General features: G+C 32.8%; 2 protein-coding genes across 2 annotated transcripts; one reads left to right on the top strand and one right to left on the bottom strand.

The window, feature by feature from the left end:
• The first annotated feature begins 336 nt into the window (after window positions 1-336).
• LOC106636518 (uncharacterized) lies at window positions 337-6,999 on the top strand. The gene is made up of 8 exons (XM_014348914.2): window positions 337-630; window positions 757-1,204; window positions 2,068-2,255; window positions 5,552-5,756; window positions 5,833-5,901; window positions 5,973-6,192; window positions 6,294-6,450; window positions 6,531-6,999. The coding sequence occupies exons 2-8, from the start codon at window positions 888-890 to the stop codon at window positions 6,539-6,541; spliced, it is 1,167 nt and encodes a 388-aa protein (XP_014204400.2). The 5' UTR covers window positions 337-630; window positions 757-887; the 3' UTR covers window positions 6,542-6,999.
• Window positions 7,000-9,641: 2,642 nt separating this feature from the next.
• LOC149374563 (uncharacterized) lies at window positions 9,642-13,316 on the bottom strand. Its single transcript, XM_089593226.1, has 8 exons — window positions 13,087-13,316; window positions 11,311-11,520; window positions 11,081-11,173; window positions 10,511-10,791; window positions 10,333-10,415; window positions 10,185-10,241; window positions 9,895-10,096; window positions 9,642-9,817 (listed from the first exon to the last, which is right to left on the bottom strand). The coding sequence occupies exons 2-8, from the start codon at window positions 11,370-11,372 to the stop codon at window positions 9,660-9,662; spliced, it is 936 nt and encodes a 311-aa protein (XP_089449352.1). The 5' UTR covers window positions 11,373-11,520; window positions 13,087-13,316; the 3' UTR covers window positions 9,642-9,659.
• Between the last annotated feature and the right edge of the window lie 3,508 nt (window positions 13,317-16,824).

Genomic DNA, 16,824 nt, shown 5'->3' with positions numbered 1-16,824 from the left:
TTTTTCGTCGGAGCCTTCGATGTATTATCTACTCTAATTTCAATTTTCTATTTTGTCACGCTAGGGAAATACGAAACTAATTTTTTTCTACTTACTTTTTCGATTCTCAAAAAACAATTACAAACGAAACTCATCGTGTAAAATATTCATACCAAGTACTTTGGTTTCTGAAAAACTAATTTTGTTTTTGTTCCCTTATCATGAAATTAACGATAAAGAATCGAGTATCTATTTATTCTTCGTGACAAGAAACGAAATGAAACTCATGTTTCAGTACAGTCCCCGTTGAGCATACTAACAATCGTTTGAATAACCGTTTTTTCTTCACAGTTTACCTACGATTTATATACGAAAAAACATCCCAAAATTACTCAAAAAGTTGATTTTATACTCGAAGCCTACCCACAGTGAAGTATACCACTGAAGTTTGAATAATCACACGCGATTGGTCGGCCGCCGTACTCTCCCCGCCTTACGCTCATACGCTCAAACTTCCATTCGAAGTTGGAGCAGCAAGGGCATTTGAAGCGCATGCCTGGCCATAGGAGTAGCCATTAAATGTGTGTGTGTGGTCGGACAGCAACTTCACATTTTGTACTAGTAAAACTTCGTCATTTGTTGATTATCGATGTAAGTACTTGAAAACCAAAGTGCTTTTCTGACCGGTTTTTTCGACAACTATCAAAGTATCGAATTTTCGTGTTGATTTTTTTTTTTTTTTAATTCTCATCAACTTTAGAAAATTATTATTTTTAGTACCGCCACGCTAACCTCCAAGTTTACGACCCCGTAATATGCGGTGTTGAGTGCGTTTTGACACTCCGAAGCGTAAATAAATAATAATTAATCGCGAGTGTTGAAGAAGTAGTGCGCGAATTTGAGTTGAAATGCGACGACGAGTGACCGTGGACTCGCATCACGGGGAAGTTGAGAGGGAACGTGATGCGGAACGGGAGCGCGAGTACAGGAAAAAGAGACTCGAGTGGGAAATTCGGCGTAAAAAAGCCATGGAACACGAGGAGCTTAAGCGTCAAAAGATCGAAGAGTACGAGAGGAATCGAAAAGAAAAATTGAAGGAGGAAGAGCGAAAGCGAAGGGAGCAGCGACATGGTGGAGGCAACAGTAGAAGTCCTAAAAAATCGGAAGACTCGCGCTGCAGGAGTCACGCCAAAAATCACAACAGCCAGCCTATCATGTCGGAAAGGTATGTGTACATTTATTCTATTGCATTTATTTTCGATTGTTCAACAAAGTGCATTGTCGTTGGGAATTTCAAAAATAGCCCCTTTGGTCACAAAACTTCACAATTTGAAGTTTTTCCTTATCTCTATTTTCGAGGCTGCAATAGAACGAGAGAGAAAGAGAAAGCTAGACATGAAAGAGCGCGATTACACACACTTTCTTCGCATATATACACAATGCAACTTCACTACATGATTCACCTTCCTTTTAGTTACCGTTTGTACGTATAGCTGTTTGTACTTTTGAATTTATGAAAATAAGCAACTTTCCTCGGTACTATGACTAATGGCAAACAGTAATACTTGACATCAAACTCAAAGAATTTTCAACAAATGGCTTTGCTCGTTGAATTTGTACAAACATCAGCACCACTCCGTTTTGCATGGGGTATGTTGTGCACGGGGTGCATGAGGACATGAGTGGCGCCATTTCATTTTTTTTTGACTTTACACTTGTGTATGGATGTATGCGATCAAACAATATTGCATATTTTTCCGCCACCTGCACCCGGAGTGTATGAAAATAGTTTTTTAATTCAGTGGCCCTTGAATAATTCAACTAACTGAAATTAATAAATAAGTGTTACTAAAATGGTTATTTAATGCCTCGTTAAACAAAAAAAATGTTGATTTTGTACTTAAGCTTGAAATGGTTATTTAATGCCTCGTTAAACAAAAAAAAATGTTAATTTTATACTTAAGCTTGAACGATATTGATTGTGATTCGAAGTAAATAACACTAACTATCTTTATGAGCATAATATTACTTATTGTAAAAAAAGTTAATGGGATATTTATTTACTACAAGTGATTTGTTTGTTTGCAGAATTGATTCATCCAAGGGAAATAAGCCGTTTTTCAATGGACCTGAGCAATCGAAAACAGTTAACAATGAAGAGTTAAAAAAAATCACAGTGAAAATCCATCGCCACATTCCAACGTCTGCTACAGAAACTAACGAAATACGCCGAGATGTTATTAATCCTGAGGAGATTGTTATCAAGCGAAGAGATGGTAAAGTTTTTTTTTATTTTTATTTTTTTTATATTTGTAGCATACATCAAGTTAACATCATTGAAGATGCGACAAATGTGACTCTTGCTACTCTCGTAAATCTACTATCATATGTCAAGATACTTGCACCATTGAAGAAACATCATTTTGAAGATGTAGTATGGTGTCAAAAAAATCATGTCAATAGTTGAATAAATACGCAACTTTTCAAACAACAAGTTTAAAAAGCAAAAATGTTCATAAATCAAGAAAAAAAGTGTCATTCATATCTCAAGATTAAAATACACATACCATCACTGTCAATTTAGTATCTGTTCATTACAATCATCGAAAATTAGTTCCTGAAAAAAATAAGTCAAGAGTCCACGAGTCGTCAGTAAGTCAGCACAATTATTGATGTCTGCTTATTTTTTATTTAGTCTTGCTTTGATAGTCTGATTCTTCTAGCTTTCTATGTTTTTTTTTTTTTTTTTTTTTTATTTTAATTTCTTTTTATTTTACCATGCAACTTTCCTGAAATTTTTTTTCGTAGTATAGATCTTTTTTAGTAGAATAGAAGAATTGTATGCTTATTTTTGTGGGTGTTAAACAACGAATGAAAGTTCAAAGAAAAAGTATAGTTTAATTTCATAAATTCCATCTAACTTTTTAAATTTAAATTTAATTTACATTTAAAAATAAGTTTAAATTTCGAACATTATGATTTTAAAGTTTATTATTTTGCTAATTAATTCTCAATGTTTTTTATATAAACTTTATTAAATACTCTGTAGTATGCATAATCACTTTTTATGAACAACTACTTATGAACAATATTCAAAACACTTATGCAAGAAAACAATATTTTAATTACAATTGTACATTCCAACTCATTGAATATCAATGCATTTTTTATTTTAGTTGGACATTAAATAACAATTTAATAAATCATCTCTTAAGTATGAATTCACAACGTAAATTTCAAAACTTATCATGACGAAAACTTTCAATTTATTTAATAGGTGAAGATTCAAGATCAAGTTCAATCATAAAGAATTGAAAAAGGATGAATCTTAATATGTTAAAGAATATCGTATTATTAGGATTACATCAGAAGACGGGTTTAGTAAGAAAATAATTTAGAAGTTGCTCAAAGTCATTAAACCTACTCGAGTGTCACAGATATAGTCTGTCGTGAAAACCCACGGAGACTTAAAATTTCGATACCGTTACTTTACCCCCAAAAAAATCATTACAGATAGTCAAAGTGAAAAATTCAGTAATGACAAGTGATCAAGAGCTTACGATCACTTGTTCGATGATCTAAATAGACATAGTACTCTGAAAAACGCCACTTTCATTCTGTACTCTTTAATTATCTACCAGTAACGTATTCTGAGGTAAATAATTAATTTACACGATTAGTATCAAACTAGCTGCAGTTTCAGAAATACTCGTATAAAATGTCAAGAAGTGTTGAAAATTTGCACAGCCACGTCGACAGAGACAAATATCTATTAGAACTTTCAGTAGATGATCAATTGTAGGAAAAATACTTTCTTCTGGTTCTTCTGAGCCTATATACATATCTACCCGGTTTATTAGATTCACTAGCAATCATGACTTTGGCAGAAATACAATACATTTGTATTCAAGTAAGAATTCCTAATTTATTATTTATGTCATACATATACAACATTCAAAGATAAATTCTATTTATTTATATTGTTTACATTAATGTAATTTCCCTTTTTTAATTTTGAATGAATTTTTTGTTAAGGATCAAACGTCTTTTAGAAGATTTTATTACTATAAATACTACCTGAAGATTGAATTTCATAATTATAACACATAAAATTTTAGATGACTTTTTGACCATTTTTCCCACAATCTAATTTAATCAAGTACGTGAATGGTAGTGAGTGTGGCGATGTCGGCCGGACTTATGAAATTATCTTTTTATACATTCATTAATACTTTTGAATAATTCTAATAAAAATATTATCAAATATTCGTCAACACGAAGATAAACAATAACATCCTGAAACTTATTATTTCACAGCTTTAAAGATTATTTTTTAAGTGAATTTTCTTGCTTATGTTCGTTTTGGTTATAATGCCCATTCTTTGTGCCAACTTGTCAACTAGTATTCATCATTATAATTAACAAAATATCTTAAAACACAAATTTTGGTTACAACACTGAAGATTTCATGGGATGAATGCATCATTCTGAAGATTATTTTTTTGATTCCCCGTAATTTTCACTTATTATTTAATTTTTTGTACACCACTATGAAATGTTAATCAGGCACCATCAATAAATAGGTTTATTATAAATTTATCAAGGCTTTGTAACTGTAAAATTGAGATCGCAAAATTATTATAAAGGATTATTTTCTAGTAGCATCACTGATGCCTCAATGAAAATAAAAAATCAAAATTATAAATCTTAGAAAAGAGATCATAGAAAAATTAAAATAAAAAAAATGAGCATCATCTAGCACACATTGTATAGATAGAACAACATTAAAGTTTTTTAAAACAATTAAATTATTAGAACAAATGAATGATTATATTCACAGCAAGCGCCATGATATTGCGTCAAAGACAAAGCGCTATTCTAAAAATTTTAAATGATCCAAATGGATTTATATGTAATTTTAAAGTTTTTTTGTTTGAAATGGTCATATTGATTGCACCGTTGTAATATCAGAGTAAGTTTAGTTAATGACTATTGCTATTGAATTGCTAGGCATCGTCCCAACCCAATCGTGTATTCGCCATTAAACCCAAAGAATTTTTTTATAACTTGCTTTTTTTAATGAAAAAAAAAAAAAAAAAAAAAAAAAAAACAATTCATTCGTATGTTGAAGCACACATCATATCAAGCTCAAATCTAAGAGTTGCTTTTATTTATTTTAGCTACACATCATAAGTAGATTCTTTGATAAAAAACCGCAGGGACAACAGTAATAAAATATTTTCCATTTAGCCAAACATTAGAAAAAAAATTTTTTTATTCCTTTCTTCTCAAGACTATAATCACATTCAATCGTTAATGTATCATGTATCGCATTAATTTGACATTTAACGTTCGAGTTTAAGTTTTTCAGCTCACATGGTGCAACAATTATTTTTGCTTGCATGGTGATGCAATTGAATATTAATTATTAATTATGAACGACCCACTTTGTAACGAAAAACATAGAATAATGATGCAATGGAAAATGCAATAAAATTTCTTAAAAATTTAGAATTGATAAATTAATCTTCCTAAGACACCATACCCAAAATCACCTTGATTTATTTAATAGGGGAAGGATCAAGGCCTATATTCGATCGCGATGAATTTAAAAACGGTCTACCTGTTGAAGTCGAAGAGCGTCGAGTCATCAGGTCCACGGACAAAACTTTAGTTAAAAAATCTCACTCAAATCGTCGCTCGAAGTCGTTAAGTCCCAAGAGGTGTCACAGTCGCAGTCCTCATCACCATGCCAGTTCCCGATCTCATCATTCAAGGTACACTGTGGAAAATCTCCACGTTATGGTACATCTTCAAAATCAAATCTGGTTATAAAAATCCTTCGTTTTACAGGTCGGATGCACATCACGAGAAACGTCATCTGGAAGATTTCCATAATAATGATTATAAATCAAAAGAAAGGTATAATATTCATGGTTACGATGTAAAATAAAAAAAAAATAAATAAATTACGAGCTTCATTTTTTTTAAAGAACCAGAAGTCGGGAAAAATCGAGAAGACATGAAAGTCCAAGACGCCGATCTCTTTCGCGACAAAGGGATCATCATAGATCCAGTCGAAGTGAAAATGATTATGAAAAGAACAGATCGAGGTCTCGCGATCGTTCGTACGATCGGCGGGACAGGAGAGCGTACTCTAGAGAACGACTTTTTCACCCAGCGTATGAACCCCTGCCAGTCGTCTATTACGAGGTTGACAATTTTATCATATAATTCGTGTTCAATAGTTGAGTTTGTAGTTTCCACTGAGCAAAAGATAATTTTATTTTTCAACTTTAAAAATCGTTGTTTAGCCATATCCCAGGCCAATGCCAATGCTACATCCTGGCAAAGGACCGATGATAAGGCCCTTAATTCGTCCCGGTCCTCCGCAACCGATGCACTTGCCCTACCCGCCAAGATTTCTCGGCCCTCAAGATTTATACGGAAGCATGAGACCGCCTTACCCAAGTAAGCATTCGTTGTTCATACAATTCTAATGCATGTAATATTTTTTTTATAAATGTGTTAAAGTTTATTAATTGTTTCAGGATTTCCGTGAGTGTAATTTTTCTCTCAAGTCTACGATAAAAAAAAAAAAATTTTTTTTTTTAAAATAGGATGATTTTAAACTAAGCGTCTGCATATCAAGATATGTTCAATGAAGTCATGATTTTTAATTTTTACGAATGAAGATAAATGCCATACGTATGTATAAGTTCATAACAATTTATTTTTAAAATTATTGTAAATATATTTATCAGGGATTATGTGCATTCCAAGTTTATGTTTTCTATTTTATGTAATGGACACTTGTATTTTTTATACTGATATTGGTTACAAAGATTTACTGATTGAGTTACTGTTTTAATTTTTAATTTTTTAGTAAGAAAAAAAATAATTTTCAGGATTTTACACTTTAAGAAAATTAGAATAAGAGCCAGCATTTTTTAGAAATCAAATGCACAACGTCAATTTTGTAAATATTGCATGGACGTAGTAAATAAAAATCTTAATAACTAGACGAAGTTTAAAAATAATTTTTTTTAAACCTTCCTTCCTTTCATTCTATAGTATTTCAAACTGTAATGGTTAATGTATTCAACGATCTATATATTATGACATGATTATCGATATCGCTTCGGAAGTATCAACATAATAAATCTCCACACAACTTTGTCACGTAATAGTAAACCTTTTCCACAAAAAACGAACAGGTGTAAACACACCTGAAAAAAAAATTTAATAATAATTAAACGTCCAATTTACCATAAAACCTTCAAAGGCCTCGGACGAGTCAAAAAGAATAGGGGCGCAAAGGCATCGCAACAAAACCATCCGAAACAAAAGCTCCGTTTCTCCCCTTTTCCCGTTTCTTTTTCGTCTTGACTCGCAGATCAAAGCTAACTCAAACCCGCATGGAGAAAAAAAGGAACGCCACTCCCACTTTTTTTCACTGCAATGCATGAAAGAAAAGAAAAAAAAAAAGAGGATAGAGCCAAGAAATCCAAAGTTACAGTGACGGTCAAACGCCCGCTTGGTGTTTCCAAACATCGGTATTGTCCTTGTGCTTTCGACTCCTTGACTCTTGGAAATAAAATTCACGCGAGTCTCGATGCGTACAGCATTAAGTACAGGAAATAAAAGAAATTAGCTAAAAGCTATTGCGAAAAGTTTACTTCGTTTGGTGACAAAAGCTGGAGCGCCACTCGAGCGAAAAATGTAAGGGGGCAAGAATGCTCTTGTTTTATAGAATTACGTGTGTTTGCTCTGATATTTTTTTTTTTTTTTTTTTTTTTTTTTTTGCTAGAGTTTTAATTCTATATATAGATTTTATATACACTTATCCTGCAATTTCGTCAAAAAGGTTTATTCGTGCGATGAAAGGTTTTTCAAAAAATAAAAACACCTCACTGTACGTACTTAATGGACATTACGTTTGCCCTCATCAGTCATCCAAGTAGAATATAAAGGTTATATAAGTAATTCAATAAAATATTCTTTGAATTTAGGTATAGTAATTAATTTAATTTGTATTGTTTCATTCAATCTGTTCATATTTCGATTCACAATTAAATTTACAATAATTATTGCATTAGTGCATTAAATTATAATAATTTTAAACTCATCATCAATATACGGTGATTGTTTTTAGATTCAAAATTAAAATGTTTTTTTAAAGTTATAATTAGAATAATACACAATCCCATGAAGACGTTGAGTTGTATTCAACATTCATATGATTTAGTAGTCGTTTCTTTTTTAAATAAGGAAATAAATAAATGCAATGAGTAATATTTCTGAGTAATGCACAATTTTAATTTAACATACAAACAAAGAAAAGAAAATGGCTACGTCCTAACGACTTTTTTTTCTGAGTTTCCCCAGTGGATCTTTTCTCACAAGTGCCACGGAGCATCAGTACACACAAGGAGTAATTGATGCTTCCGAATGAATCAAGCAAGTTCATCCGTACATGATTAAAAGGCCTTAAAACGCGGCACTATGATGCTTTTATTGTGCACTCTTGATAAAAAAAAAAAAAAATTACTGCGCTTGCCCGTATGATTTTGCGGTCGACTCGGCAATTATACCAGTGCGCAAACAACGAGCCGAGCCCCTGAACGAGGTCACGCACTCGAAAACTAATTTGCCCTTTCAGCTTAATTGAAGTGCAGTGTACGTATAACTTTCGCCACACAATTCTCAAACTTATTGGACGGAACGGTACCTCAGTCCAGGTAGATTAGCGGATACGTTGCCTGAAACACTGTTAAGTGGACTTATCTAATTTTGTCGAAACTATCGCTAACTAAGTCTTTTCTTTTTCACGTGCACGTTTTAAATTAATTAATTTAATTTTACTCTAATTTAATATTATTTTCATCTCAAATGATGTATAAAAAAAAAAACAAAAAAAAAAAAAAAAAACAAGCCACTAATTGTACCTGAACATTGCATCATATAAATTTCTTTCGTAAAAATAAACAGCCAAAGCGTGCACGTACGGTTACTCGGCTCCCTGCGACACATAACATCAATCTCGCAGCATCAGCGGGATTTCAAATGTGTCCCTATAATTTCTCAATTATCGCGTATTAATAACGCGACTAAATATCCCGCTCGCAGAGAGCGTGTCGCGCGCGCCACCTCGAGCCAACAGAGATCCATTTATAATCCTCCCAATTAATTAAAGCGCTTGACCGAGCGACCAGAGCACTGCTGCCTGAACCTGTTAATTTTCAAGAAGTGTACTATGCTGCATGAAAAGCCGGAACGCTGATAAAATTTTATTTTTACGCATTAGTAAGAAAAAGTATATGTGGATCCGTATGCAAAGTCAAGTAAGATTGAAGAAAGTGTATTAAATACTTTATCCATCTCTGATTTGTTGGAGAAAAAGAACGCAAATATAAAGAAAACATTGAGGAGTCATCCTGATAAAGCTTTCCCAAACTCCAAAAGAATGGTAAAAGTTTGGAAAACATTTTTCTTAATAACTAGGTAAAACTTCGTATGAAAAAATATACGTTTCATAGTAGCTTTAATTCAAGTTTTATTGAATATTTTTACAAAAGAATTAGACAAAATGGTAAGTATCTAAGTGTTAGTAAGTTTTGAAAAACTGCCATTTAACCACCATAATCAAATTGACGATGATTAATTTGCATTAAAACTTATTAGTTTTCACTTTTCTCGACATTACAATCATATTTTCTTTTTATTACCTTCTTCTCTCGAGGATTCCGAAGAGTCGCACACATGGATGTCAATACTTCTCTATACTCTTTGTTATCGATTTTATACCTTTGTTCGCTGGCATTATTGTTTATAAAATCTAAGAAATAATATTAATGCTTTATCTGAATGCTTAGGTTGAAATTTTTAAATCGTTTTGAATTTATTGACTCATACTTTTCACTTCGGTATATATTTTTTCAGGTATAGGTTTCCATCCATTTTTTCCAGTTGGTGAACTTTCCTTCAAAATTTTTTCGCCCAATATTAATCTCATCAATCTCCTGACCATCTCCCTAGGATTCTTTTGATACAGCTGTTGTATGTATTGAAGTTTTTGATTATCTACAATAATGCCAGATCCTTTTGTGAGTTCGATCTGTAAATAGATAGTTATTAAATTTTGATTGACATGCTAATATTTTAAGTATGACATATTCTACAGGAAGCTGAATAATGTCACTAACTATGTCGGTACTTGTATCAACCGAAATTTGTGACGTAGAATTTGTTCCATCCATATCCTAAAAAAATGGTAAAACATTGTTTGTAACTTATGATTATAAACGTAATGATATGAACATCTGTTACATAAATTACTACAATAGGTTCTACCTGATTATATTTATTTTGTGCAGCATGAATAGTTGTCAATAGAGCCATCAGCTGGTTGGCTTTTACAATGTCATCAATTGTAACTATAACATAAAAAAAACGATCAATTTGATATTTTTTAACGCAAGACAATATTTTTGATTGGTACTAATGTTAATGAACTTATTTGATATAATACCTTTAGGTAATTGAGAGCATATGCATATTTTCTCTTTCCTGCCTTTTTTTCCTTTTACATTTCCTTGGACGCTTGGGCGTAAAAAATTTGCTGATGAATTTTCATCTCTTCCGTTGATACATTGATTTACAATTAAATTGTCCACATTTTCATTTTCTCTCTCTTCATCTTCTTTTCTGTTCTCTTTATCTTCTTCTTGATCTTCATCTATTTGATTTTTTTTCTCTTTTAAGGTTTCTTCTTTTTCTGGATTATTCAAATTTTGTTTCGTCTTCTCTTGACTGCAAAATTTGTTTATACAAAAAATTTAAACAATGCTTAAAAAAATATTCTTAAATAAACTTTTTATTCGTGTGTAATACATTTTTTCTATAAATTATTATTTTTATAAAAATATTTAGTAAAGTCCGGCGAAGTCGGTGGACTATCATTCACATGGGATGTGAAAAACGTCATGCTGATGTAGTATATTATATTTTGAATCTCAGAAAGCAAAACTTAACTTTTCAGAAGATTGAACTAAAATTGCAGAAATTAGTATTATATTACATATTAAGTGAAATTCATTACCTGTTTGTTTCCATCTCATTTTTTCGCGTATCATCAGACTCATCAGTGGTGTCATTTAAATTAAATGACCCGATGGATGGCCACCACAGAGAGCTGTTAAAAAAAAAAATTTTTTTTTCAATTCAGTGTCTTGTCCATTCAATATTATTCGCTGACTTTGATACCTACGTTTTTAAAGTTTTGAAGAAAAAAAAAAATTTAGTTAATAGTTCACGTAATAAGTAATTTACCTTAAAGGGTCAGCATTCTCCAAAGCTACTCGAGTAAAAATACTCTCGTTTTTTTCTTCCATAACTTCTTGCCTCAAATCACTGTATTATGATTGCACACTTTAATTAATTTTTTTTCTGTAAGAACTTAAATTGAAGTTGATGACTTTTGATGAGGTGTGAATATGTTTCTTGTAACACTGGGAGTTGAACCAATATGCAATAGTTAAACTGAAATAAGCAATGTTTTATTTGCGCAATACTGAAAAAGTGTATTTTATAACCAGTGCTTATTTACTATGAAACTTATATTCCAACAATTTTCAAAATACAAGTAATCGAGAATAATCACTTAGATATTCACGTTTAAAGACATATTAAATAAATAATATAGTTTTCATGAGACGTATCATACAATTGTTTTTCTCGTGACAGTAGTAAAGTTGAACAAAAGTATTCAGTTCGATTGTAAATTAAAATTAAAATTTTTTGTAACAATGAGTGGAAAAGTTAAGGGGGTTACATTGTTTGCAAAATTATTTTCTACCTTGAATTACGTAATCAACACTAGTATATGCAAAACTTATGCCAAACCAAGAAAAATTTACTCAAACATTCGCTATTCCATACTGAAAAAGCCAAAGTTTGGGAAAGTCTCACTGGTAAAGATTGGCAAAGATGATCGAAAGGTAAACTTGAACAAAGCTTGGCAAACTTTGGCCTAACTGAAGCTTTTTGAAATTTTAATCAAAGTTCAGCAAAACCTAAGCTTTTCGAAAGTTTGGCCAAAGATCGGCCAAACGTAAGCTTTTATAACGTTAAGCCAAACTAAAAATTTTCAACGCGTGAACATGATTTTTAATAGTTTTTTTTAAATGTCATGCCGTATGTAAAAGCATACCTTTACGAAGAACATTGTTGTGTTCAACCCCCGTTCTTATTGAAATCACCAAAAAAACCAAGTGTTAATTAAATTGTGTAATCTTTGTGTATATTACAGTATGTTACAAATTTTTTTTTAATTTAAAAATTTCTCGCATGATATTGTGTTTTATTGTTTATTAAGAACATTTGTAATAAACTTAAAGCCTATATAATAAGCAGAAAAATTTACGGATACAATGTAATAAAAAATATCGTTACGTGTACTTAAAATATTACATTTTTTTACATTTTTATAGTCAATAGAAGAAATAAGTTGGACAAAATTACCTCGACTGGAATAATTCAGTGTATTCGACATTTACTTACTTTATTTCTTCGATAAAAGCAGAGAAAAAAGTGAGTTTTAACAAACGAACAATAAAATAACAACATAATGTGATTTTTAACTTATTTTTAATAAATTCAAGGTACTATAAAAAATTTCGCCAGTACAATGTAAATAACTAATTGCGAGATCCACGTGGCTGCCGAGTTTCACAAAATTTCTTCTATAATTAACCCGTTACTTTTTGTACTAATATTTTTGAGAAGCAACGAAACAATTAAGTACAAACAATTATAAGATTTAAAAATAATTGCCAAGTACATTTGTAGGTTACAATGTTTCGGAACTATTGGAGACACGTATTAATTTTTGTCGAAAACCATTAGAAATTATATGGCCTGAATAATAATTAGATAATTTTTTTAAGATTATTCACTGACAATTGGGAGAGAAAGAGCAAGTTGAACATAACAATTTGCCTCTAACTTTGTAAAGGATACCAACAAAGAATCTACCTTTGCGAAGTACTCAACTGATAAGCATACCAAAAAGAAATAAAATAAGCCAAAGGAATGATCAACACTCACCATATCTCTGCCTTAAGCCATTCTGCAAATGCCGTAAATGTGGGTCGGGGTATCACTTGCTCTTTAAAAACGCGAGTGTAACTGAAGTTTGTATGCCGGTACGTAGACTTTTCGCAAATGAAGCCAAGTGTCACGACTGATGCAAGGGACTTACTACGCTTACTACGTTTACTACGAATACTATGTACGCACGGCAGTAGTAAGTTGCATGGCTGAGTCATTATTTGAGGTTGAAGCTCAAGTAGAAAGAGACGAAAAACTAAGCTATAGGCACCCTATTCGCGAGAGAGATAGATACCCCGCAGGCTTGTACCTGAACTTCAGCGTGAAGGTGCATTTCGACGAGATACTAACTATGGAAGTCAGCGTTTGTGACATTTCGCCCATGTTAGGTCAAGTGGAGGGGACAAGAAGCAACTTCTTATTCAGAAAGTCCAACTCTGGTGATAAACTTCCAATGGAGGAGGCTACTTCCTTACCTTGCGCACAATGAAAATTCACCTCTAGAACACGAAGCGTGCAGCTTACTCTTATATGTATACTTACACATTTAAATAGTAGGTTTAAGTAAAAGTGAAGTGCCATCATGGCACATTCGGTAGACGAAACACTAATATTTATAGGAATAATGAACAGCACTTTGGCTAAGTAGCTTAGAAACTGGTGTTCAAATTTTAATCAAAATCTACGCTATATTAATGTAGCATTAAGAAAAATTAATTGTTTAATCCTTATTTCAAGCAAGTACAAAGTTACTAAAAGACATTTGACACAAACTACTGAGTTACATCTACAAAATTTGTTTTAGCAACCATTAAAAAATAAGTTTTTAAGACGCCCTATTTTAACTATTCTATACTGTTTTCTGTTACAGTAAGAAATTGAATTTTGACGTGAATGGCTTATAACTTATAAAACATTATAAATAAGGTGTTATTGTTCGATGAATAATTATATTACTAAAAATAAAAATACATATTAATTAAATTAGGTTAAATATTCAAAGATATAAATTTTATATGATTAGGTTGCATGCGTTTTTTTTAAAATGTGTAGAAAAAAAGTGTGATAATTTATTATTGTCTTAGTGAGAGTGTACGAGATGGCTCAAAAGATCAGAGAAACGCTGATGATTAAACATTACGATAGGCAACTATTTAACAAAATTAAGATATATCTTTATTTAGTTTAAAAAAACAAACTATTATTCTATTAATTAAAACTTTGTTAATGCTACAATCTTTAGGTTTTAGCTTTAAATTAACTCAATAAAAAAAATTAAAATTCCTAAATTAATGATCTTAAACATGGTTTAGTTTTAAACAATTAAATAAAAACCAGTTTATAAAACTCAATCCATTGAAACTTAGCATCCTTGTAATTTGGTCTTTTAAAATCCTCTCTTACTTCCAATTTGTGACAGAGCATTGTTAATAGTAAAAAAATTTGCCATTAGGACCACGACTCATCATCAAAAACCGCGTATAGCAGGCAAAAATACTTAAAAACAAAAATGTTGTGGGTCCCACCGAATCGAAAAGGGCACTATCTGGCTCCTAAATTATGAGATTTACAACCTTGTTTGTGTTAGTGGCTGCCTGGTATTCTCACCTCGAACTATGCATATGTATTGTCGATTTTTGTGAGAAATTCGTACTTGCTGTTGTATATGTTATACAGGCCTCGCCTGTACTGTTATCCATCTTGCAGGCTTTTTCTTTCTTTTACTTTATAGGCCTATAACATAGGTATCCTTTCTCACTCATAATTATCTCGGTTGGATTTTTCGTGCAGATCTTTCTTCCATTCAGTTTTCTCTGCCTTGAACAGATAGATGTGAATTCCCCAAGTATCAATAATGTGTAACACGTCTTTGCAAATGTGTCGAGAAGTATTTACCGGAGAAAATTTCCAATTTTTGTTCAAAAAATTCCAATACGAAACACTATCTGAAAAAGGTGTTGTTTCGTAGCATCCCTACTGTCCTTTTATTAAAAAAAAAAAAAAAAAAAAAAAAGTCATGTATTCCTTGGACTAACTCTCATGATTAAAATATATTAAAAACAACCCTTTCTTCCCAAACAATTGATTCTGGGATTTTCTTTCCCCGAACTATTATACACGCAAGTTGTCCATACATGCGTTTATTAAAAAAAAATGTTTGGCAAGAAATTCGCTGGCTAGGAGTGAAAAGATATAGCCCCGCCAACACTTTGGCGAGTCGCCCATATCTGCACATGCGTGCACCAATACTATACATATCCTATATACTATCATCATTGGAAAAATTCCTAACGGTCGACCCTGACGTTGAAGTCCCCACGCCCCTCCCGTATATATACTTAATAGTTGCAACAGCGATTCTTCTCCAGCATGTCCACTTATTATTATATATACCTATAATACACGTAGGTACTCATGTACTAACTATTGTTGTACAGGTATATAATCCAGCACTAGCACGCCCCTATGTCCGCACAACAAATATTAATACACCACGACTATTCTTCCTATGGACCTTTTTGCTGATTTTTTTTTTTTTTTTTTTATTTTCACTTTGCCCACACGTATAGGTATTAGCCCGATTTAGTCCTTTTGATTATCAGATTATTTCACTATAGACACCGACATGCAAACGACGTCGAGGGGACCACGTAAATAGCACACACGGCGCATAATTTATGTCCCATTCTCCCTCCTCTCCTCCATTTATTTCATCATCGTATCGGCATTTTCACATTTTCCGGTACTTATTGCATATATAGTGTTCTGGTGCTCGATCTTTTCCAGTTTTTACATGTATGCCATCGAGGTGGACCTATCCGCGCCGACCGCCCCTTTTTTTTTTAATCTTTGGCTGCCCCGATGGTGCCATCGGCCTCCCCACTGCTTTATGCGTGATGTACAATGTATATACACAGATGCCACGCGAGCACTACAGATATCATTGTCGTTGGCGCTGTTCTGCGCTAAGAAGGTTATTTAAGACCTGCACTGGATGGACTAGTGTGCCATTTAAATATATATCGATGTTTGGGGATGCATTTTGTAAGAAAAAAAAGAAATGGTTCTTCCTTTCAACTTTAAGGGGTGTTTTGTGCGGCTGAAGCACGTGCTTACAGTTGTTGTTTTTTTTCCTTCAAGAGCTTTGATCTACTACACTATTTGGGAATCCGGTGTATTTAAATGCTTGGGTGGCACCGTAGACAAAAAAAAAAAAAAAAAAAATGGCAGGAGAGTGCGATTGCAGTGAAAATTCAATTTGATTCGCATAAAAGTTCCATTGCACCTAAAATCCGTCACTGTACACAAGCCCTTTGGACAATGGATTTCCCAGAGCGCACATCATCACTCACGAACGAGAGCCTACATGTATACCGGGAAAACGTTTACGAGTTCGCACGCGCGATACAAAACGGTGAAGAGCTGGCCGATGGGAAATCATTTCTGTTGGACGTTGGCCTTTTTGCGAGGGCCCCTGTCCTTTCGGAAACAACGACATCCCCATGGCTTTTCGTTTGTTGCGCTCTTGAACCGGCGCTCCCCCGCAGTGGGTGGTATATTGCACAATGGCACACTTTACCCTGTTTTTGATCGGTATACCATACAGGGCCATTTTCGGTGTCACGCGCGATCGTTCCACATAACATTTGTCCCCGAGATTTCCCATGGGCTGGAAAACGCGTGAATCCGTGTGTTGAACGCAACGGAGGCGGGCGAGGGTGCGAAAGTCCCCCT

The sequence above is a fragment of the Copidosoma floridanum genome, unplaced genomic scaffold, assembly GCF_036245765.1.
Source record: "Copidosoma floridanum isolate Cflo_tuat_1 unplaced genomic scaffold, Cflo_Japanese_pri ptg000019l, whole genome shotgun sequence".
Classification (NCBI taxonomy): domain Eukaryota; kingdom Metazoa; phylum Arthropoda; class Insecta; order Hymenoptera; family Encyrtidae; genus Copidosoma; species Copidosoma floridanum.
Note: the sequence above shows the minus strand (reverse complement) of the source record. Positions and strands in the feature narration are given on the sequence as shown.

What these genes read in the sequence shown, in the direction of transcription:
- LOC106636518 (XM_014348914.2), top strand. Translation starts at nt 888, where the DNA reads ATGCGACGACGAGTGACCGTGGACTCGCATCACGGGGAAGTTGAGAGG. An exon ending in GATTATAAATCAAAAGAAAG is followed by an intron (nt 5,902 to 5,972) that starts GTATAATATTCA and finishes TTTTTTTTAAAG; the next exon opens with AACCAGAAGTCGGGAAAAAT. An exon ending in TGCCAGTCGTCTATTACGAG is followed by an intron (nt 6,193 to 6,293) that starts GTTGACAATTTT and finishes ATCGTTGTTTAG; the next exon opens with CCATATCCCAGGCCAATGCC.
- LOC149374563 (XM_089593226.1), bottom strand. Translation starts at nt 11,372, where the DNA reads ATGGAAGAAAAAAACGAGAGTATTTTTACTCGAGTAGCTTTGGAGAAT. An exon ending in AATGAGATGGAAACAAACAG is followed by an intron (nt 10,792 to 11,080) that starts GTAATGAATTTC and finishes CAAATTTTGCAG; the next exon opens with TCAAGAGAAGACGAAACAAA. An exon ending in ATGCTCTCAATTACCTAAAG is followed by an intron (nt 10,416 to 10,510) that starts GTATTATATCAA and finishes TTTATGTTATAG; the next exon opens with TTACAATTGATGACATTGTA.